The sequence below is a fragment of the Erythrolamprus reginae genome, chromosome 2 (genome assembly GCF_031021105.1).
Source record: "Erythrolamprus reginae isolate rEryReg1 chromosome 2, rEryReg1.hap1, whole genome shotgun sequence".
NCBI classification, from domain to species: domain Eukaryota; kingdom Metazoa; phylum Chordata; class Lepidosauria; order Squamata; family Dipsadidae; genus Erythrolamprus; species Erythrolamprus reginae.
Genome location: NC_091951.1, coordinates 354,417,530 through 354,440,062, shown reverse-complemented (window position 1 = coordinate 354,440,062; position 22,533 = coordinate 354,417,530). Strand labels below are relative to the sequence as shown.

General features: G+C 50.5%; 1 protein-coding gene across 1 annotated transcript; it reads right to left on the bottom strand.

The window, feature by feature from the left end:
* Positions 1 to 260: 260 nt before the first annotated feature.
* Positions 261 to 16,243, bottom strand: PHF24 (PHD finger protein 24). The gene is made up of 8 exons (XM_070736436.1): positions 15,851 to 16,243; positions 11,944 to 12,129; positions 10,877 to 10,955; positions 10,420 to 10,610; positions 9,067 to 9,233; positions 7,176 to 7,259; positions 4,227 to 4,229; positions 261 to 498 (listed from the first exon to the last, which is right to left on the bottom strand). The coding sequence occupies exons 1-8, from the start codon at positions 16,241 to 16,243 to the stop codon at positions 402 to 404; spliced, it is 1,200 nt and encodes a 399-aa protein (XP_070592537.1). The 3' UTR covers positions 261 to 401.
* Between the last annotated feature and the right edge of the window lie 6,290 nt (positions 16,244 to 22,533).

Here is a 22,533-nt window from a genome sequence, read left to right as displayed (position 1 = left end):
ATCTGGATTCCGAGTGCTTCCTGCTGGTCAAAAACCATCCATCAAACTGCAAACATCCGAAGGGGAAACGGAAGAAACCTGGAAGCTCTGGCATTTCGGCTCCCCAGAGAGGAGGCTAAAGTCACTGATGAAAAGCGGTCTCTCTCTCCCCCACCCCACATTCTGGTCCTCTGCCCATGGGAGAGTGCAGGGACTGAGAGAGAGAGAAAGAGGGCAAAGGGGCGTCCATCAGCCCTCCTGCAATTGTCTGAGGGGTGGGAGGTGCAACTCCCGGGGGTTGGGGGTCCTCTGGCACTTTGGGGCAGTCGGTCCAGTGCCTGTCCCGATGGCAAGAAACTCCTTCCTTTGGCTTGTCCATGGAGGCTCGTGTCTTGGCCTTCTCCTGGCTCCGCCAAATGGCTTCACATTGATGGCTTGAGATGGATGGCGGCACTGTTGGGCCGGGCGGCAAGGATGTAGGCCGTGTTCTCTCTCAGGAAGTCCGGCCAGGTGACGGTCCTGTTTGGGGCAAAACAGAAGACAACCATGGTGAGTGTCTGGAGATTTTCAACCCTCCAAGTCACTTTTCTTGGATTGTATTCCCCCCCCCAGTTTTTTTATTTTTCTCCACTTTCTTACAAACAAATACACATGTAAATACCTTTCAATGTTGTAATATTACATCATATATAATCACACATTTTGATCCCCTGTTGTTGTCCATCACCAGTCTGCCCCTCTTCTTATTCTGTCTCACACTCCCTTCCCTCTTTCTCCACCTCCTCCTCCTACCTCCTTACTCCTTCACTCCTCCATCTCACTCTCCTTCTCTTCCTCCCCATCCTCTACTTCCCCTTTCACTCTCTTAAAACCTTTGCCCCATTTTACAACCTTTCTTGCCACGGTTGTTAAGTGAATCACTACAGTTATTAAGTTGGTATCGTGGTTGTTAGGTGAATCTGGCTTCTGTTGTGGCCCATCCACTCCTGTGCAGCTGATCACGGAGTCTGAGGATCGAGAGATGGGTGTGGGTTGGTATCCTAGGCCAGTGCGTTTGGCAGACGAGTCTGAGAGCGAGGAGGTCAGAGAGGATGTGGGGTCAGAGGCTGAAAGCCAACCAGGGTCTGTTGCACCTCCAGAGGTGCCCATCAGCGACTCAGGAGAAGAAGAAGAAGAGCCTCTTCTTGATGCCAGAGTTCGCAGGAGTGTCAGAAGGCAGGAGTGGTTGAGCAGGAGGAGGTCTCTGCGTGAATAGATCTCTAGAACACTTGGCCACGCCTTTTGGCTATTTAAGGGTGAGCCATGTGACAAGAAGTCAATTTCTGAACGTGCCAGATGGCTGCTCGGATCTTGCTCTTGGATTATTTATGCTGAATTACAAATTTAGAAAGTGGAATCTTTGCCCTGAGCTTGCTGCCAACTCACAGTGAGTCATGTTAATGTGAGATGTGTGATCAAAGAGAACTATTTGGGAGTTTTATATACTGTTTGAGACTCTAATGAACAGCTGAGATCGAACAAACTTATTACTTGCTTTGTTGATGCATTTTAAACATTTAAACCTCTCTGCTACTAAACTATTAGAATTACATGCTTAAATGTTGTCAAAGCTGTGGACCTGTGGACCTATTTCTTGGGGGGGGGCTCATCACTGGGACAGAACAGCTTCCCCGTTGACTTTAATTGCCAGGGGGTCACAAAAGGGGACCATGTGACCGTCATAAAAATGAGCCCATTTCCAAACGCCTGAATTTTGATCAGGTGATCATGGGGATTCTGCAATGGTTGCGTGAAAAATGGTCATAATTCAGTGCCATAATTTTTTCAGTGCTGCTGTAACTTTAAATGGTCACTAAATGAACTGCTGTAAATCGAGGAATACTTATAGAAGACAGAAATTGATAATCAAGCAAAACATGGAGACTCAACAAGTTTGTTTTCTTTTAAATCCTTTTCAGGATTCTTTGCTGCTCTGTTTGTGGTCCAGCCAGATTCATCCTAGACCAGGGATGGTGAACCTTTTTTTCCTCAGGTGCTGAAAAAGTGTGTGTGTGCACTATCACAAATGCACGAGTGCCCACATCCATAATTCAATGCCTGGAGGAGGAGGCAAAAACAGCTTCCCACACCCCCTGAAGGTTCTCTGGATGCTGGAAACGGCCTGTTTCCCAACTTTTGGGGGTCCAGTAAGCTCGTGTTTTGCCCTCCCCAGGCTCCAAAGGCTTCCCTGGAGCCAGGTGAGGGTAAAAACGCCCCCCCACCCCCCGAAGGCTCTGTGGAAGCCAAAAACACCCTCCCAAGCCTCTGTGTGAACCAAAAATCTGCTGACCAGCACACACATGCACGTTGGAGCTGAGCTAGGGCAACTCTGTCCTGGTGCTTCTTGACATCTCAGCGGCTTTCGATACCATCGACCATAGTATCCTTCTGCGCTGGCTGGAGGGGTTGGGAGTGGGAGGCACTGTCCTTCAGTGGTTCTCCTCCTACCTCTCTGGCCGGTCGCAGTCGGTGTTAGTGGGGGGTCAGAGGTCGACCTCTAGGTATCTACTGCGCCCTGCTATTTAGTATCTACATGAAACCGCTGAGCGAGATCATTTAAGGGCATGGGGTGAGGTATCATCAGTATGTTGATGATACTCAGTTGTACATCTCCACCCCATGTCCAGTCAGCAAAGCAGTGGAAGTGCCAGTGTCTGGAGGCTGTTGGGGCCTGGATGGGTGTCAACAGGCTCAAACTCAACTCTGACAAGACGGAGTGGCTGGGCGTCTTGCCTCCCAAGGACAATCCCATCTGTCCATCTATTACCCTGGGGGGGATCACTAACCCCCTCAGAGAGGGTCCGCAACTTGGGCGTCCTCCTCGATCCACAGCTAACATTAGAGAACCATCTTTTGACTGTGGCGAGGGGGATGTTTCCCAGGTTCGCCTGGTGCACCAATTGTGGCCCTATCTGGACCGGGAGTCACTGCTTACAATCACTCATGCCCTCATCACCTCGAGGCTCGACTAATGTAACACTCTCTACATGGGGCTACCCTTGAAGAGTGTTTGGAAACTTCAGATCGTGCAGAATGCAGCTGCGAGAGCAATCATGGGCTTCCCCAGGTATGCCCATGTTACACCAACACTCCGCAGTCTGCATTGGTTGTCGATCAATTTCTGGTCACAATTCAAAGTGTTTGTTATGACCTATAAAGCCCATAGGCATAGGCATAAAGCTCATGGCATCGGACCAGATTATCTCAGGGACCGCCTTCTGCTGCACGAATCCCAGCAACCAGTTAGGTCCCACAGAGTTGGCCTTCTCCGGGTCCTGTTGACTAAGCAATGCCATCTGGCGGGACCCAGGGGAAGAGCCTTCTCTGTGGCGGCCCTGACTCTCTGGAATTAACTCCCCCCAGAGGTCAGGACTGCCCCCACCCTCCTTGCCTTTTGAAAACTCCTAAAGACCCATCTTTGTCGCTAGGCATGGGGGAATTGATTCCCCTGGGCCCCTTCATTTTATGTTTGTTTGTTTGGGGTGTATGAGTGTTTTTAATCAAGGGTTTTTAACTGTTTTGTTTTTAATCATTGGATTTGTATTTTATATTCCTGTTGTGAGCCGCTCCGAGTCTCTGGAGAGGAGTGGCTTACAAATCTAGTAAATGAAATAAATAAAATTAAAAACCCAGCTCACATGCCAGCAGATATGGCTCCGCATGCCACCTGTGGCACCTGTGCCATAGATTCACCATCATTGTCCTTGACTTTGATGGATTCATCACCATCAGCGTGAAGAAATGTGCACCCTGCACTGTTGCTGGGCACCAAACGCAGATCCTGGGTTTTGTACTTTTTGCACGCTTCTCTTGCACAACCAGGCCTTCTGGAAGAGGATGGCACGGTGCCAGGGTGCTTGGCCAGGGCTTCGGCGTCTGGAGGCCAGCATCTCCTCATGTCCCCTGTGGATCTTCTCAGGCCCCAGTGGGTGAGCTGGCAGTGCCCACCATGCAAATGGAAGAAGGAATTGGAGAGCGGGGCAGTCTAGCCTTCCTAGGGCCCCCTCCCTGACCACAGATTTGCAGCTCCAGCCGGAAGCCCTTTCTCTGCCCGCCTCCTCCTTGACCACGGCTGCCCGGCTGAGCCAGGTGCCATCCCTCCCACGCTCGCCTCCGAAGATGCGCAGCATGCTCCACTGCCAGCTGTTCCCATGGCAACGCCGGTGTCTCATCTCCATTCTGCACAAGGCTGAGCTGATTGCCAGCACCGACTCCTCTCGCCGGCAGGCCACAACGGTAGAAGCGGCCACAGGGAGAGAGGCGTGACCCTCGCGTGGCCGGAGGCGCGATGTCCGTGGGGATTCTGCTCAGAGGTGGCTGACAAAGGCCGGCCGGGCTCAGCCTAACAGAAGCCCAGAGGTGGGAAGGACCTTGGAGATCTGCTAGCACAACCCGAACCCCACACCAGGGATGGTGAATCTTTCTTGGTCCACAGGCCAAAGGGGTGCGTGTTTGTGTGTGTGTGTGTGTGTGTGTCCACCTTTACCCTCTCAAAAACTTCTTCCTCTTTTACCTTCCTGACCTTCCCTTGAAGGACTTCTGTTTTATATATATTATTATATAAATTATCACAGATAATCCCCACTCGGTCAAGGACCTTGGAATACTAATAACTAAAGATCTAAGTGCCAAAGCCCACTGCAACAACATAGCCAAGAAGGCCTCAAAAGTTGTTAATCTAACCCTATGTAGCTTCTGCTCTGGAAATCTCTCACTACTTACAGAACTTACAAAACTTTCGCCAGACCCATCCTCGAATACAGCTCATCTGTTTGGAACCCATATCGCACCTTAGACATTAACACTCTTGAAAATGTCCAGAGATACTTCACCAGAAGAGCCCTTCACTCCTTCACTCGAAACAGAAGACCCTACGAGACTAGACTTACAATCCTGGGTCTTGAAAGCTTAGAATTAAAATGCCTTAAACAAGATCTAAGTATTTCCCACAAGATCATATGCTGCAACGTCCTGCCTGTCGGCGACTACTTCAGCTTCAACCACAACAACGCAAGAGCACACAACAGATTCAAGCTTAATATTAACTGCTCCAAACTTGACTGTAAAAAATATGACTTTAGTAATCGGGTTGTCGAAGCGTGGAACTCCTTACCGGACTCTGTAGTGTCATCCCCAAACCCCCAACATTTTACTCTTAGACTATCCACGGTTGACCTCTCCAGATTCCTAAGAGGTCAGTAAGGGGCGTACATAAGCGCACTATAGTGCCTTCCGTCCCCTGTCCTATAGTCTCTCCCATATCTTGTATTTCTTCTCTACTATCTCCTCTATAACCTTCATTGTGTATTATTGTGAAATGGACAAAATAAAATAAATAAATAAATAAATATTTTAATTTAACAGACTGATAATATAATGCTAACTAAATTTTATCTCTCTATCCATCCATCAGTCCATCCATCCGTCCATCCGTCCATCCATCCATCCATCCATCCATCCATCCATCCATCCATCCATCCATCCATCCATTCAACCTATGCCGCCCAATCAGGACTCAGGGCAGCTTACAACAGTATGAAATACAACAATAAAAAGAAGAAGTCAAATATAAAACTCTATTATAAAACTATTAATTAAAACCCTAATAAACCTAAAAACGAACCCAACATGCACACTAACATCCATACAATTGGCCAATGTTGTTGTTGGTTCATGGCCCCCCAGGCCTGCTGGCAAAGCCAGGTCTTTGTGGCCTTATGGAAGGCCACTAGGGTGGGAGCAGTACGGACATCCGGGGGGGAGTTGATTCCATAGAGCCGGGGCAGCCACAGAGAAGGCCCTCCACTGTGGCCCTGCCAACCTTCATTGCTTGACTGACAGGACCTGGAGGAGACCAACTCTGTGTGCTCTTATAGGTCTCTGGGAGGAATATGCAGCAAGAGGCGGTCCTGTAAATAGCCTGGCCCTGAACCATGTAGGGCCTTAACCCTTGAACGTATTTAAATGTTTCGATCCTGTCCCCCCTTTTCCTTCTGCCCTCCAGACTCTACAGATGGAGCTTATTAAGTCTTTCCTGATACGTTTTATGCTTAAGACCTTCCACCATTCTTGTAGCCCGTCTTTGGACCCCTTCAATTTGATCCATCTCTTTTTGTAGGTGAGCTCTCCAGAACTGGACTCAGTATTATTCCAAATGGGGTCTCACCAGTGCTCTACACAGCGGGATCACAGTCTCCCTCTTCCTGCTTGTTATATTAGATTTATAGGCCGCCCTTGTCCTTGTGGACTTAGGGCGGCTTACAAGAATAAAATAGAGACAATTACAAGAAATAGAATTTAAAACATTACAAATAAATAAAAAACCCACAATAAAAACAATCAATTTTTCTTCTTTCATGCAATCACCGGAGCGAAACTGTCGCTCACGGTTCCCAAGCCTGATGGCACAGGTGTGTCTTTGCCTTTCGGAAGGTGAGGAGAGTGGGAGCGGTGCAGATCTCTGGGGGGTGGGTTCCAAAGGACTGGGGCTGCAGCAGAGAAGGCTCTGCCCCGCGGTCCTGCCAGCCAGCATTGTTTCGCCAACGGGACCCGGAGAAGGCCGCTGGGACGTGTGAGGCAGAAGGCGGTCCCATAAATAATCTGGCCTGAATCCATGTAGGACTTTATAGGTAATGACCAGCGCCTTTTAATTGTGCATGGAGACCGATCGGAAGCCAGTGCAGTTTGCGGAGTGCTGGACTGATATGGGTGTACCTAGGTACCCCCCATGAGTACTCCGAACGTTCTTCAAGGGTCGCCCCAAGGAGAGCGCATTGCAGTCATTGAGCCTCAAGGTGAGGAGGGTGTGAGTGACCGTGAGAAGAGACTCCCTGTCCAGATTGGGCCACAACTGGCGTCCCAGGCGAACCTGTGCGAAGGTCCCTCCAGCCACAGCCGAGAGATGTTGCTCTCACCCCAGCTGTGGATCTAGGGGGATGCCCAGATTGTGGAACCTCTCTGAGGGGGTCCCCAACCTGAGTGATGGATGGACAGATGACATGGTCCTTGGGAGGCAAAACCCACAGCCACTCCGTCTTTTCACGGTTGAGCCTGTTATGCTGCTGTCCAGGGAGAAGGTGGGACATCCTTCCAGGGGTTCTTTGGCCATGGCCCCCTGCCCGGACCCTTCACTAGGAGCCCTGGGTCTCAGCACTTACCTGGGTTCCCCCGGCTCTTCTCTGGGCAGCTCTGGGTCCTCCTTTTGGCTGCTCCCTTCAGAGTCGGGCTCCACCTGGCTGGCACTGAAAGAGAGACACACACACAGACCCAGGCCCAGGATTAGGGGTGGCGTGGGGGGCTTGTCTGGAGAGAGGCTGACTGGACCAGCCAATTGGTCACAAGTCACCCCAGCATTCAGGGGGGGGGAGAATATGAAGGCTTCATCCACAAGTGCTGCTCAGGTGGGAGGGTGTCAGGGAGCCCCCCCCCCCAACAAAGAAACCCTGCCTCCCTTCTGCCCTTGAATCCAGCTCATTCTCAACCTGCAATCAAAACTGAGCCTGGCTATTTCAGTCGTAAATTGTTGTAAAGCAGGTCACTAAGTGACCATCTACATGTTAATGACCTATTTTGTTGGTGGTGGTCGTTAAGCAAAGACAACAGTCATAAGAACCTAAGAACCTCAGAGGAGCCCTGATGAATCAGGCCAAAGCCCATCGAGTCTAGAATTCTGTGTCCCACAATGGCCCCCCAATTGTCCATGGGGATCTTGAGCAGAAAGAGAAGGCAACCCCCCCTCCCCTTGATGCCCAACAAAGTGGACCCAAAGGAGCCCTGCCTGCCTCAAACAACATAGAGATGGCACATGGACATCCATTTCAATCACCACCTATGATACACTTGGCATCCCTGAATCTGTCTCATCCTGCCTTGAAACTCTCCAGGCTGACAGCTGTCACCACCTCTTCTGGAAGGGAATCCCATCAACCCTCAATGACCCTCTGGGTGAAGAAATATTTCCCCTGATTTGTCATTAAATGAACCCATTGCTGTTTCAATGGAAATCAGAATAAACACTCTCCATGGGCCAAAAACATTTAAAATGGCCATCACGTGACTGGGATGCTGCAAACAGCTGGAAACGCACCTGTTGCCAAGCAACCACAATGCTCCCAGGCCACTGTGGGATGACGGAGGGGGGGGAGTGGTCAGAACTTCAGAACTGGTTATGGAGAACCTCTCGGGGAGGGGGTCCCACAGCAACTTCGAATGGTCATTAAGTGACCGGTCATAAGACAAGGATGCCCACATGTCCCTATGGCTTGGGCGTAGGGCGGCCTTGCATTGCTTGGTCCAGCTGTGTCTCCAGCTGCCTCCCTCCCTGCTGTGATGGCCATCCCAGGTCTTCAACCTTGGTGACTTTAATACTTGTGGACTGTGAGAGGTTCTGGGAATTGAAGTCCCCAAGTCTTAAAATTGCCAAGTTTGGAGACCCGTAGCGAAGTAGATAGCAATACCATGTAGACCTTTATACCACTTCCCAGTGCTTTTCCAGGCCTCTCTAAGCAGTTTACAGAGAATCAACCTCTTGCCCCCAACACTCTGGGTCCCCATTTGACCCACCTCAGAAGGACGGAAGGCTGAGTCCACCTGGAGCCTGGTGAAATTTGAACTGATGAACTACAGCCAGCAGTTGGCAGAAGGAGCCTGCAGTGCTGCACTGTAACCACTGTGCCATAGAGGTTCCTTCCTTCCTTCCTTCCTTCCTTCCTTCCTTCCTTCCTTCCTTCCTTCCCTCTCTATCTTTCTCTTTCTTTCTTGCAATACCACTTAGATTTATCTACCGCTGCATAGTGCTTTTACAGCCCTCTCTAAGCGGTTGACAGAAGGCTGAGAATCTGGAGCTGGTGGTGAGATTTGAACCGCTGAACTAGGTAAGCTGAAAGCGCCTGCAGGGTTGCATTCTAACCACTGAGCCACCCTGGCCGCTGGGGCGAGCATGGGGTACCAGCTGTCAAAACTGCCCCCAAGTGAGGCTTCCTTCCCTGCCAATGGCCAGCCAGCCACAGGGACCCAGGTAGCCCCACGCCTCACCTGCCGAGGTCTTACCTGGTGCTGGCGGAGGGCCCCCCTGGATGCCGTTTTCGGAACCAAGTGTGCTGGGACCGCCGGCTCTGGTCCTGGCTGATGAGCCCATCCCCCTGCTGGTCGAGGGCCAAGAAGGCTTCCCGCGCCCGCTCCCTCTCTTTGCCGGTCAGCAGGTGCAGCAGCCCCTCCTGGGGAGGGAAGCAAAGCAGGAGAGGCCGCATGGGGGGTGCAGGACCCCCTCCCCAAATTCTCCTGGACGACTTCTACCCAAATATGGGAACTGCTTCCTTTTTGCCTCTCGGCCCCTCCAGGGTCAAACCTACTGCCTTACAGGCAGACTGCCCAGGTTCAAATCCCAGTAAGGGTATGGCTAGTTGATGAGAGCAAAATAGCTTGTCCTCAGGCGAAAGCACAAAGCCAAAAGCACCAGCCTGAAGATGACGAGTTGGACCTCGTCGAAATGTCGCCAGGATTCTATTCACCTTACACGGGAAAAGACCTGAATGATCTATTTTGACCTTGTTCTGGTCTCATCAGACAGACATACCCTTACTGGGACTTGAACTGGTAGCCACACGCTCGCCTCTGAATCAGCCTTTGCCAGGGAAGAGCTATGTGGTTCTGTTGAAATAACCCTGGTACCCCCAAATATGGGAGGGGAATTAAAAAAATACCACTTCCATGCCTAACAATATATAGATATAAAATTTTCTTATCCGCCAATAAAAGAAAAAAACCATTACATAACTCCAACATTTAGAATAATTAAAACATAAAAGTAAAATTTATATACATGTATTTAAAATAACATACATACACTTAAATCTTAAATCTGTGTTACATTGTTATCTAGTGCTACCATTATCTTATTTCATCATCTGGGTTTCTACCTTCTAATTTCTAATTGTTAAACATCACTTCCAAAATGATTATTTATTATAGCTATTTTTAGTTTCCAGCCATTCATAAAACTTTCCCCAGATTTTATAATATTCCAAATCTTCCTTATATTTAAGTTTAAAAGTAAGTCCATTCATCTCCGCACAGCCCATAATCTTTCTAACATTTCTCTCTCATTCGGTATCTTATTCAATTTCCAATTTTGTGCAAATGCCATTCTAGCTGCAGTCACTATATGAATAATAAAATATGTTTTTTCTTTATTCTATTTTTCTGGTAAAATAACCCTAGCCCTAACCCTCTGCCCCTTTCGGAGGGGGGTGGGTGGGTGGGTGCATCTTTACAAGGCCTCCCCCCACCTGTCCCAGGATTGGGGCAAGTCTCTTTCTCTCTGCTGGTAGCTGAGATGCTCTGGAAGTGGGGAGTGTTTCCTTCCTTCTGTGCAGCCCCTTTGTGAGAGCCCACCCCCCTCACCTGTGTGCGGGTTCTCTGCAGCAGCAGCAGCAGGGACTCGTGGGAGAGGAAATCCGTCCAGGTGATGTGGCCCTCGTGCCTGGGGTCCAGGGCCCCAAACTGCAGGGCCTGGCGCTGCTTTTCCTCCTCGCTGATGGGCTGCCCCGCAAGGCCCTTGTAGCGCAAGAAGTCCTCCAAACTCAGGCTGCTCTCTGTGGCACACACGTACACACACACAAATCACGGTTAGAGGGGGCCCTTTGCTGCCTGGCCTCCCCCAGGGCAAAAAAGCCCCCAACCCCAGTGCTCCATCCTCTCAATGTCTCTTTGCTAAGTCGGGGCTTTGGAGACCAGTCCTCCCCCCAAGCCTCAAAGACTTCTTGGAGCCGATGGGGGAGGAGGAGACCCCAATGGGATGCCCGGCCCCTCTGCCGGGGCTCCACCTCTGCCCTAAATGGGTTGGGGCAGGCGGCCTTACCGGGTGTGAAGTTGCTCTGCTGGAAGGCATCGGAGAGAGAGTTCATCTCCTCTTCGGTGAGTAGCGAGTTCAAGTTATCCTGCCCGGAAGAACGGAATGGCCAGAGTTACAACAACACAGACGGTCCTGTTTTGGATTCTTTTCCCCATGGTGGGTGGGAAAGGCTGGTGCCCGCTGAGCCCCCTTTTATTGCCAAGACTCCTTGGGCATCTGGATGGTTTTGCAAAGCAGCTTGCCTTCTGGAGGGGTTACAGAACTGACCCCCCCTCCTCACAGCCTGCCTCCCCCCACTCATTTCCCAGGCAAGATTTCCCACGCTATTTTGTAGCCATGCCCCCTCCCTCCTTTTCTCCTGAAATTGCCCTGGCCTCCTCCACCCCAGGGGGTTACGGATCAACTGCCTACATGGTTTCACCCAGGTCCGGCATTTGTGCAGGGAAAATACTCAAACACCATTGGTTGATGTATCTGACAGCTCCCTATAAAAAGGCCAGCGGTCAGACTGCAAATTGCTGGTTGTGCAGAGCGGTTGCCAAGTAAACAAGTTCCTATTGTCTCCTCTCTGTCTGTCTGTCTGTCTGTCTCCCTTCTGTTGTTATTCCCAGAACTCAACAATAGCACTTAGATTTATCTACTGTTTCATGGTGCTTTGACAGCCCTCTCGAACCAGCCTCTTGCCCCCAACACTCTGGGCCCTGATTTGACTCACCTCGGACAGAAGGAAGGAAGGAAGGAAGGAAGGAATAGAGAGAGAGAGGAGGAAGAAGGGATAAAAGCATTAGCAATAGCATTTAAGACTTATCTACCGCTCCACGGGGCTTTTTCAGCCTCTCTAAGGGGTTTACTTAGCCTCTCACCCCCAACAATCTGGGTCCTCATTTGACCCACCTGGAAAGGATGGAAGGCTGAGTCCACCTGGAGCCGGTGGAGAGATTTGAACTGCTGAACTACAGCTAGCTTTTAGATGAAGGAGCCTGCAGTGCTGCCCTCTAACCGCTGTGCCACCTCAGCCTGGCCCATGCGCACCGTGGCCTCGCTGCCCCCTCCCAGCCCCACCCCTGACTTACGCAGTGGTAGCAGCTCCAGCCGACCGCTGAGTGGGCTGCCTGGATGGCGTCGGAGACCTCGGCTGGGGAGAGCAGGCCCATGCGCTGCAGGCAGCCGTCGTGGTAGACCTTGGTGCACACGCGGCAGGGCAGGAGGCTGTCCGCTGTCCACACCTCGCACACTTCACACATCTCGTCATTGGTCACCTGCAGGGGGTAGGAGGGCTGGGAAAGATCTGAGAGGAAGAACCCTGTCCCCCTGACCCCCAGTGGACAAACCCCTTTTGGGCTTCTGACACAGCCGAGACTCTGGACTTGGGACCAGCCAAGAAGGAGCAAGGAGAGGAATAACGGAGTTGGAGGGGGACTTGGAGGTCTTCTGCTCAAGGCCCCATTCTGGACTAACACTGTCCAATGTCTTCTTAAAAGCCTTGACCGAGGCCCCCACAACTTCTGGTGGCAAGCTCTTCCACTGGTGAATTATTCTCCCTGTTAGGAAGTTTCACCTTAATTCTTTCTCTCCTTGCTGAGTTTCCATCCATTTATTCTCATCCTGCCTTTGGGAGCTTCGTAGAATGGGTCAATCTCCTTTGGACATCTCCTCAAACATTAGAAGGCTGCTATCATGTCCCACCAGTCCTTCTTTTCACTAGACTATGTTATGACTATGTACATAACAGTTGGGGTTGACAATATATAAACAAGCTAACCATGAACGCTTGTATGTATTGAATAACTATAGCTTTAAGGGTTAGTGTTGGAGATGGCCACAAGAGGGAGCCACAAGCATCATTCTCTCTCTCTGCTATTTCTGTTATTTCTCTGTTTGGTGTTTCTGATTCATTGTGACTGCTGTAGTAAGAACTGTGTGTTCAATGATGGTTTATGTATTTGTAAGCTGAACAAATAAGACTAGCAGTATTGTTAATGTCTTGAAAGATATTGACTGATTTGGCCTTTCGTAAGCTACTTAAAAGCCACCTCTGCCCCCAGGCATGGGGGAACTGAGATATACTTTCCCCCTAGGCCTTTACAATTTTATGCATGGTATGTCTGTATGTATGTTTGGTTTTTTACTATAATGGGTTTTAATTGTTTTTACTATTGGATTATTGTTATGCGCTGTCTTATTATTGCTGTTAGCTGCCTTGAGTCTCCGGAGAGGGGTGGCATTCAAATCAAATCAAATCAAATCAAATCAAATCAAATCAAATCAAATCAAATCAAATCAAATCAAATCAAATCAAATCAAATCAAATCAAATCAAATCAAATCAAATCAAATCAAATCAACAAACAAACAAATAAATAAATAAATAAATTTTCATGGCTCTTCTCTGCGCTTTCTAGCGTCACAACTCGTCCTTCTTAGAGCAGGCTCAAAGGATGAAGATGAGGAGGATGAAGATGAGGAGGAGGAGGAGAGGAGACCTCCCCCAGGCAGATGAGCCACAGGGCTGGAGGAAGGGCTCAAGGCCCCTTCCCGAGCAGGAAGTAGATGGGCACTTCAGCACCCCTGGAGAATAGGACAACACAAACCAGCGGCCACTACATTTGCTCCCCAAAGGTGTTGAAATAGTCACCTCTGCATGTCTGGACTTTGGGAAAAGGTGTCACATCTGTTTAAGTGGCTGCCTTTCCTCGCTCAATCCCTCTCACTGGTCATTACTGTGTTTGAGCTCAGTTTTTAAGCTCCCGAGCTTCACCTGTGCCAGACAGGGCTGGGTTTTCTATCACAAGTGTTTGTTCTGCCTGGCCTCACATACGGATGGACGAGCAGGAGAGAAAGTTTGCTCTGCGGACTGCAAGGTAATTGTGTGAGCGACACGTAGCATTCACACACACACACACACACCCCGCTTGGGCTGGCACAATAGTCTGAGAGGGAATGAGCAATTTCTGCAATGTTGCAAAAGTCCAGCTGTTCCCTCCATGAAGTTCTGCAGATCTTAATTCAGGCTGGTTAAAAATCCCAAAGGGAGGTGAAAAGAGGGGAGTGGGCTCTGCAGGCAAGGGCAGTCCAGGGCAAGGCATGCCTTCGACTTACAACGGGTCATTTAGTGACCCTTCAAAGATGCAATCGTGCTGGGAAAAAATTATTCATGGCTTCTATTCTGTGATGGCTTATCATGGGATTTTATTGTTTTTTATTATTATTTTAATGTGTTTAGTATAATATTGACTTCTTCTGCTATTGCATTATATTGTGTTTATAAGCCACCCTGAGTCCCAAGGGCATAGAAGTCAAATAAATAAGTAAGTAATAATAAAAATAAATAATAAATAGAGCCGGGGTGGCGCAGCAGGTAGAGTGCTGTACTGCAGGCCACTGAAGCTGAGTGTAGATCTGTAGGTCAGCGGTTCAGATCTCATCACCGGCTCAAGGTTGCCTAAAATTGAATAAATAAAATAAACAAACAAACAAACAAATAGAGTTTGTTTTTTTCTCTCTGCTTTTTCATCCTTCTTTTTCTTTCCCTTCTTTTTTTTTTGGTTCATAATTTTCTTTCTTTGTATTTGTAGTTGATTATCCAATTATTTATCCAATTTAAATCAACCCAATTATCCTGCAGCCTCCCTCCGGCCAATACATTTTTTTGGACTGATACGTGTAATAGTATGATTGTTCTCTTTGGGATTTAGGGCTTTATTAGTATTAATTATTGGGTATTTTTATAGTTATTAGGGGGTTACATTAAGGGTTTTTAAAACCGTTTTTTAATGTTGAATTTGCCCTTTTCATTGTATTGTTCCATTGTTGTGAGCTGCCCTGAGTCGAGTAGGAGTGGGCAGCATAGAAGTCAAATTAAATAAATGAATAAAATAAGTATCTGCCGCCCGACTCCAATAGGACTCTGACTAGGGTTGACCAGGATCTGGCTCTCAAGGACCCTGAGACGAGAACTCCCAGGGCTCTTCAGTTACTGGGACGCTTCCCGGTGAGCAGAGCCGCAGACTCAGAAGGGGCCTTAGAGGTCTTCCAGACCAACCCTCCAACACTAGTGCCATTCATTCATTTATTGTATTTACATGCTGCTCACTCCAAACGGACTCTGAGCGGCTAACAATAGGAATAAATAAAACAAAAATAAAAACAGTTAAAATCTAATAACAAAAGTCAACAATAACAGTAATAACATAAAAAACATACATACCTGCAATCAGCCTAATTCCAGGCCTGCCGGAAAAGTCAGGTTTTAACTGCTTTCTGGGAGACCGGCAGGGTGAAGATAATGCGGATCTCTGGAGGCAGTTCGTTCCAAAGGGTTGGAGCCACCACAGAGAAGGCTCTTTCCTGAGGTCCCGCCAACCAGCATTGTTTGGTGGACGGGACCTAGAGAAGGCCGACTGTGGGCCTTCAAGAAAAGACTGGACTGCTATTGGACTAGTGCAGGGGTAGGCCAAGTGGGCTCTTCTATGACACGTGGACTCCAACTTCCATAATTCCTCAGCTAGCATGATTGGCTCAGGGACTCTGGGAGTTGAAGTCCACAAGTCATAAAAGAGCCAACTTTGCCTTCCCCTGGACTAGTGTGATGTAGGGTCTCCTGCACCAGCAGGGGGTTGGACTAGATGACTTGCAAGGTCCCTTCCAACTCTAATAAGTAAGTAAGTAAGTAAGAATTAAATAAAGAATTAAAGAAAAAACTAAACAAACAAATAATACCTATCCCACTTGCAAGAGGGGGGGGGGAGAGAGAGAGAGAGGAAAGAAGGGGGGCTTTGGCCAACCGGGGTTCTCTAACTGGCACACCCTGCCCCCTCCATTTGTGGGCAAGGGATTCCTGAGGACATCTGGAAAAGAGGGGCGTGTCCTGAGACCCGCAGGTGCAAGAACGCCCCGCCCCCTTGGTTTCCTCCCTGCTCGGATCTTGTGTGTGTGTGTGGGGGGAGGGGGAGAAAGATGGGGCGGGGCGGGGGCCGCTCACCTGCTCGCGCTGCTCCAGGCTGATCTCCAGCCGTTCCTCCTCTGCGGGCGGCGGCCGGACGGGGCGGACCAGGGCGGGCGGAGAGAAGCAGCCGGGACGGTCCAGGTCTTCGGGTTCCACGCCGCGCCCGTCCCGCAGCCTGGCCCAGGCGGAGCTCCGGGTCCTGGGGGCTCCCCCCGCCGCCGCCCCCTCCTCCGCCCCCGCCTCCGCCTGGTCGTCCTGTCGGAGCTCCTGCACCGCGAGCTCGTCCCGGGTGCCGCGGCGGCTGGCGGTCCCCTCGGCCGGGCGCTTGGCGGCGGGCCGCTCGCGGAGCCCGTCCTTGAAGGCCGAGACGGCCAGGCTGACCTTCTGCACCTGCTCCACCGTCTGCCGCCGGGACAGCAGCACCCCCATGGCGCCCCCCCGACGCCTGCCGGGAAGAGAGAGAGAGCGCGACGACGGTCAGCGCAGACCCCGACGCGCCCACCTGCCTTCCCAGCTCTCCCCCCAGCCCCAAAAGCCCGCTAGCACCACGGAGCTCTTCTGCAACGCCCGGAATGGCCTGCGGAGGGGGCCACCTCCCGCAGACCCCCTTGCAAACTGAACCTGAACTTCAGCGCACCCTCAAAGACGAGCTGGGGGTGTGCGCGCGCAGGACCAGAGTCTGCAATGGTCTGGGGCAGCGCCCCTCCCGCAGCCCCCCCATCCCTTCCCAGCCCCCCCTCCCAAGTCAAAAAAGCCCGCTAGGACGACGGTGCTCTTCTGCAACGCAAGGAATGGCCTGCGGGGGAGAGAAGGGGCACCTGCCGCAGCCTCCCCCCCAAGCTGACCCTGAACTTCAGCGGACCCCCAAAGACGAGCGGGGGAGGCTGTGCACAGAGGTGGGCTGTCAAGGTGGAAGGGTGGCGCGCGCTCGCCCCCGGGGCTCTGAGTGCCGGCGGAGTTCAGCGCAATTCTGCTACGGCACCTGGACAGCGAGCGAAACCACGCGCGGACACGCAGGGGCGCCAGGGACTCCGTTGCGCTGGATTCACGCGCCACCCTTCCGCCTCGGCAGCCCCCCCCCCCCGGTTGTGCAGGACCAGAGGCTGCGATGGTCTGGGGGCTCTCCAGGCACCTGGGGCTACCTTCCCTCGCTTCCCTCTTGCGCGGATCCAAAGCTGCTTCAGGAGGCGGGCGCGCGCGCACCCCCCTCCCACCTGACCATCCCATCATCTCCTGGGCCTCTTGGTTCCCTTGGAACTGCTCCTCCGGCCCTTCCCACCCCCCACCTCCAGCCAAGGGAGCCGCTAGGACGACGGAGCTCTTGTGCAACGCCCGGAATGGCCTGTAGGGGGAGGGAGGGGCACCTGCCGCAGCCCCCCCCAAAACTGACCCTGAACTTCAGCGGACCCCCAAAGACGGGGATCCAAAGCTGCCTCGGGACGCCTGGGGGGAATTGACTCCCCACTTCCTGGAGTGGCTTGATTCACACATAGACACACACGCTGGAATGGGCTGCCAGCGGAGCTTGTGACACGCCCAAACTCTGATCGTCCCATCATCTCCTGGGCTTCTTGGTTCCCTTGGAGCTGCTCCTGCCCCCCCCCCCCCATTGACCTACGTCCATTGACCCAGGGAAGTCCCCTATTCAAGGCAGGAGTGGCCAGCTCAGGAATTAGCTGGAGGAAGGCGAGATGTGTGCAGTAGGTGGGGAGCAAAGGGTCAGAGGAGCTCTTGGTCTTAGAAACATAGAAACATAGAAGACTGACCACAGAAAAAGACCTCAAGATCCACCTAGTCTGCCCTTATACTATTTTTTGTATTTTATCTTAGGATGGATCTATGTTTATCCCAGGCATGTTTCAGTTCAGTGACTATGAATTTACTAACCACGTCTGCTGGAACTTTGTTCCAAGCATCTACTACTCTTTCAGGCAAATCATATTTTCTCACGTTGCTTTTGATCTTTCCCACAGATGACCTCAGATTGTGTCTCCTTGTTCTTGTGTTCACGTTCCTATTAAAAACACCCCCCCCTGGACCTTATTTAACCCTTTGACATATTTAAATACAGTACAGTATTTCGATCGTCCCCCCTTTTCCTTCTGTCCTCCAGACTATACAGATTGAGTCCATGAAGTCTTTCCTGATACGTTTTATGCTTAAGACCTTCCACCATTCTTGTAGCCCGTCTTTGGACCCCTTCCATTTTGTCAATATCCTTTTGTAGGTGAGGTCTCCAGAACTGAACACAGTATTCCAAATGTGGTCTCACCAGCGCTCTATATAAGGGGATCACAATCTCCCTCTTCCTGCTTGTTATACCTCTAGCTATGCAGCCAAGCATCCTACTTGCTTTTCCTACCACCCGACCACACTGCTCACCCATTTGGAGACTGTCAGAAATCACGACCCCTAAATCCTTCTCTTCTGAAGTTTTTGCTGACACAGAACTGCCAATGCAATACTCAGATGGAGGATACTCAGATCCCGTCAAAGACAAGCTGGGGGGGGGGGGGCTGTGCAGGACCAGAGGCTGCAATGGTCTGGGGGCGCTGCAGGTGGGTGGGGCTACTGCGACTGGCACAGGAGAGGCCGGAGAAAGCGCAAGAGAAGACCCTGGCAGGACGGCTGGGTCCTTTCCTCTTGCGCGGACCCAAAGCTGCACCAGGAGGCGGGCGCCCTCCCCCCCACGCCCCCCTGGTCATCCCACCATCTCCTGGGCTTCTTGGTTTCCTTAGAGCTGCTCCCCCCTCAGCCCCCCTTTCCCTCCCCCCACCAGCCAAAGGAGCCCGCTAGGATGACGGAGCTCTAGGGCAACGCCAGGAATGGCCTGCGGGGTGGGGGCACCTGCCGCCCCAAACTGACACTGAACTTCAGCAGACCCCCAAAGACGAGCTGGGAGGGGCTGTGCATTGAGGGGGGCTGCTAAGGCGGAAGGGTGAGGCGCGCTTGCCCCCGGGGCTCTGAGTGCTGGCGGAGTCCCGCGCAATGTAGTCTGCAGCTCACCTGCGCGATTTCACTCCCTGCCCAGGTGCAGTGGCAGAATTGTGCTGGACTCTGCCAGCCCTCCGAGCCCCGGGGTCGAGCACGCCTCCCCCTTCCACCTCGGCAGTCCCCCCTCTGGCTGCGCAGGACTAGAGGCTGGAAGGGTCTGGGGGCGCTCCCGGTGGGTGGGGCTACGGCTGGCACAGGAGAGTCAGGGGGCACAAGAGAAGGATGCTGGCAAGAGGGATGGGCCCCCTTCCCTCACTTCCCTCTTGCTGCCTCGAGAGGCCTGGGGGGAAATTCACTCCCCACTTCCTGGCTTGATTCTCTCTCTCTCTCTCTCACACACACGCTGCAACGGCCTGCTTGGGAGGTTGTGAATGCCCCAACGCTCCACATATTTAAGAGGAGGTTGGACCGCCATCTGGCTGGGGTAGTGTAGGGTTTCCTGCTTGAGGAGGGGGTTGGACTAGATGACCTGCAAGGTCCCTTTCAACACAAATAATAAAGAAATAAATAAACAACCCCCCCCATCATCTCATCATCTCCTGGGCTTCTTGCTTCCCCCCCATTGACCTACATGCATTGATCTACAAAGGTCCCATATTCAAGACAGGAGTGGCCAGCTCAAGAATTAGCACAAGGGTGGGGCTGGAGAAAGGTTTAGGTTTAGAAAGCTTAGAACTACAAGCCCACCTCAGCATAGCCCATAAAATCACCTGCTACAACCTCCTTCCTGTCAATGACTACTTCAGCTTCAACCACAACAACACACGAGCACACAACAGATACAGACTCAAAGTGAAGCGCTCCAAACTCGACTGCAGGAAATACGACTTTAGTAACCAAGTAGTTGATGCCTGGAACTCACTACCTGACTCTGTAATATCGTCACCTAACCCCCAAAACTTGACCCTTAGACTGTCCACTATTGACCTCTCCTGATTCCTAAGAAGTCAGTAAGGGCCGTGCATAAGTGCACCAGTGTGCTTTCCATCCCCTGTCCTTATGTTTCTCTCTTACTATTGTAGTATCATGTATATAAACATTAAATCATTGAAGTATACTGTATATGAAATTATTTTGTTAATGGAAACAAAGCACGTACTAATTTATATACCTGAGACAAATTATAGTCTACTTTATAATTAACATAATATAAATATAGTGACTTTAATGCTAATATCTGTATATACTATTATTAACTTAATTTTCTTTGATTTTCTTCTGTATTTACTTTTTAAAAGTGGAAAATTAATAAAAAATATTTAAAAAGAAAATTAAAGAAACATTGTTATATCTTTCTATACCACCAATACTACTTGACAAAACAAACAAACAAACAAATAAATAAAATAAAAAATAAATAAGGTGGGTGGAATTGAAGCAGCAGGAACAAAAGGTCTTGGTCCTCCCGTCCCTGGACCCTCCCTCTGCAGCAAGCCAAGCTGACCACTTCCCCACCCTACATTGACCTGATGATGCTGACCTTCGAGATCCAGCCATAAATGGCATGCATGGGTTTTACGGCTTTATTTTAACAGCTTTTAAACTGTTTTATAGGTTTTTAGTATTATTGGATGTTATGGTTTTGATTGTAAGCTGCCCAGAGTCCCTAGGGAGTTGGGCGGCATAAAAATAGAATAAATATTCAGAATCTTTTTGCGTTTCTGAGTATTATGAAATATGGGCACAATGGCACAGATAGATCAAGAAATAGAAATAAAAAAATCACAAAAGATACATAAAAATCAGTAAAATAAAGAATATAAATGTGCAAATATGAATGGTTTGAATAGGGATTTTGTGATTGTATGAATTAATATGTATATTACTGTAATTAATATGTATATTATTATAGGATTTAATGAAATATCCAATGTAGCAATGCAGAAATACTGAATGTTTGCTGATATTATATTTTTTGTTGTTTTTGGTTTGCTTTTTATTTATTTATTTCATTGTTGTTTATTTGTCTGTTTTAAAATATATTTGAAAAGCAATAAAACTTTTTCAAAAAAAGAAATAGAACAAACAAAGAAACCTCCTCAATCACATCCATTTCCTCTTTGGGAGGAGAAACCTCCCGTTTACAAGATGGCCAGAATCAGCCAGAGAAGGCACCTGAGGATACCGAAGACAAGGAGGTTGGAAGGGGCCTTGGAGGTCTTCTAGTCTAACCCCTTGCTGCTCTGCTGGTCCAGTCTACTTGTGAAAACCTTCAGTGATGGGTCACCCACAGCTTCTGGAGGCAAGTCCTTCCACTGATTGATTCACGGAACAACAGAGTTGTGACAGAGTTGGAAGGGACCTTAGAGGTCTTCTAGTCCAGCCCCTGGCTCAAGGAGGGGACCTTAGAACATTTCAGGTAATTAAAGTCCCACCCAGTAATGGAGCACACGCAACCTCTGGAGGGCAGCTGTTCCACTGATTAATTCACAGAGTCAGAAGGGGCCTTGGGGGTCCTTTAATCCAACCCCCTACTCAAGCAGGAGGCCCTAGACCAGTGTGGCGAAACTGTGGCACGCTGAGACATCTCCCAGCACATGATCCGTTGCAATGTGCATGTGTGCACTGGCCACCCGATTTTCAGCTTGTGCAGAGGCTCTGGGAGGCTGTTTTCGGCCGCCGGAGAAACATAGACACATAGACGAGTGACGGCAGAAAAAGACCTCCTGGTCCCAGGTGTGGGCGGCTGGGGGGACTGGGTGAAATGCCGTTCCACCAGCCAAAATGGAGTTGCGCATGCTGGAATCGGCAACTTTTGCCGAAATCCCGAGGCACGAGGGACATTTGTGTGAGATTCAGTTTCTGCGCATGTGGCTCATGTAACAGCTCTGGGAGGTCTATTTTGGCCTCCGGAGGGCCTCCTGTGTGGCTCCCGTGGAGGGTCTGGGAGGTCAATTTCAGCCTGCGGGGGGCTTCCGGGGTAGTGGGGAGAGCGCTTCCTCCCTCCGCAAGCTGCAAGGAAGCCTTTGGAGCCCGGGGAGGGCAAAAATGGGCCTCCTGGCCCCCCTGGAAATCAGGAAACAGGGGAGTGGGGGGAGGTTTGTACACACATGTGCAAGTGGGTGGGGCGAGTGGGAGGCTTTCAATTATGGGTGTGGGCCCACACGCACGCACACACTCAATGGAAAAAAGGTTTGCCATCACTGGCATGGGATCTCCTGCTTGGCCAGGAGGGTGGACTAGAACACTGTTTCCCAAGCTTGGCCACTTGAAGATATTTGGACTTCAACTCCCAGAATTCCCCAGGCAGCAAATGCTGGGAATTCTGGGAGTTGAAGCCCAGCTATCTTCAAGTGGCCAAGCTTGGGAAACACTGGACTAGATGACTTGCCCTGTTACACTGAAGAAATAAAAGAAAACAAACCACCCTCGGCTTCCGTGACTAGAAGGTGCAAACTCCAGGCCCCCTCCTTCCCCGTCCCTCGTCTGAGGCTGCCTCAGTGGGCAAAAAATAGACGCGGAGGCGATGCAATCTATGCTAACCGAAGGATGTCAATGTCACCCAGTTGCATAGATCACGGAGGAAGTGGCCGGCTCCCTGCGTTGTGTATCCTTCAGCACAATGACCGAGCCTTCAGCCAACACAATGTCCCACAGTATTTCATAGCGGGTGGCTGCAAATAGACGGTTCCTCTCCCGCCCTCTGTCACACCCATCCGTTTTATATGCTCAGCTTTGCCCTGGGGAGCCACGGGGGGGGGGGGAGGGGGTTGATAGGGCTGCTC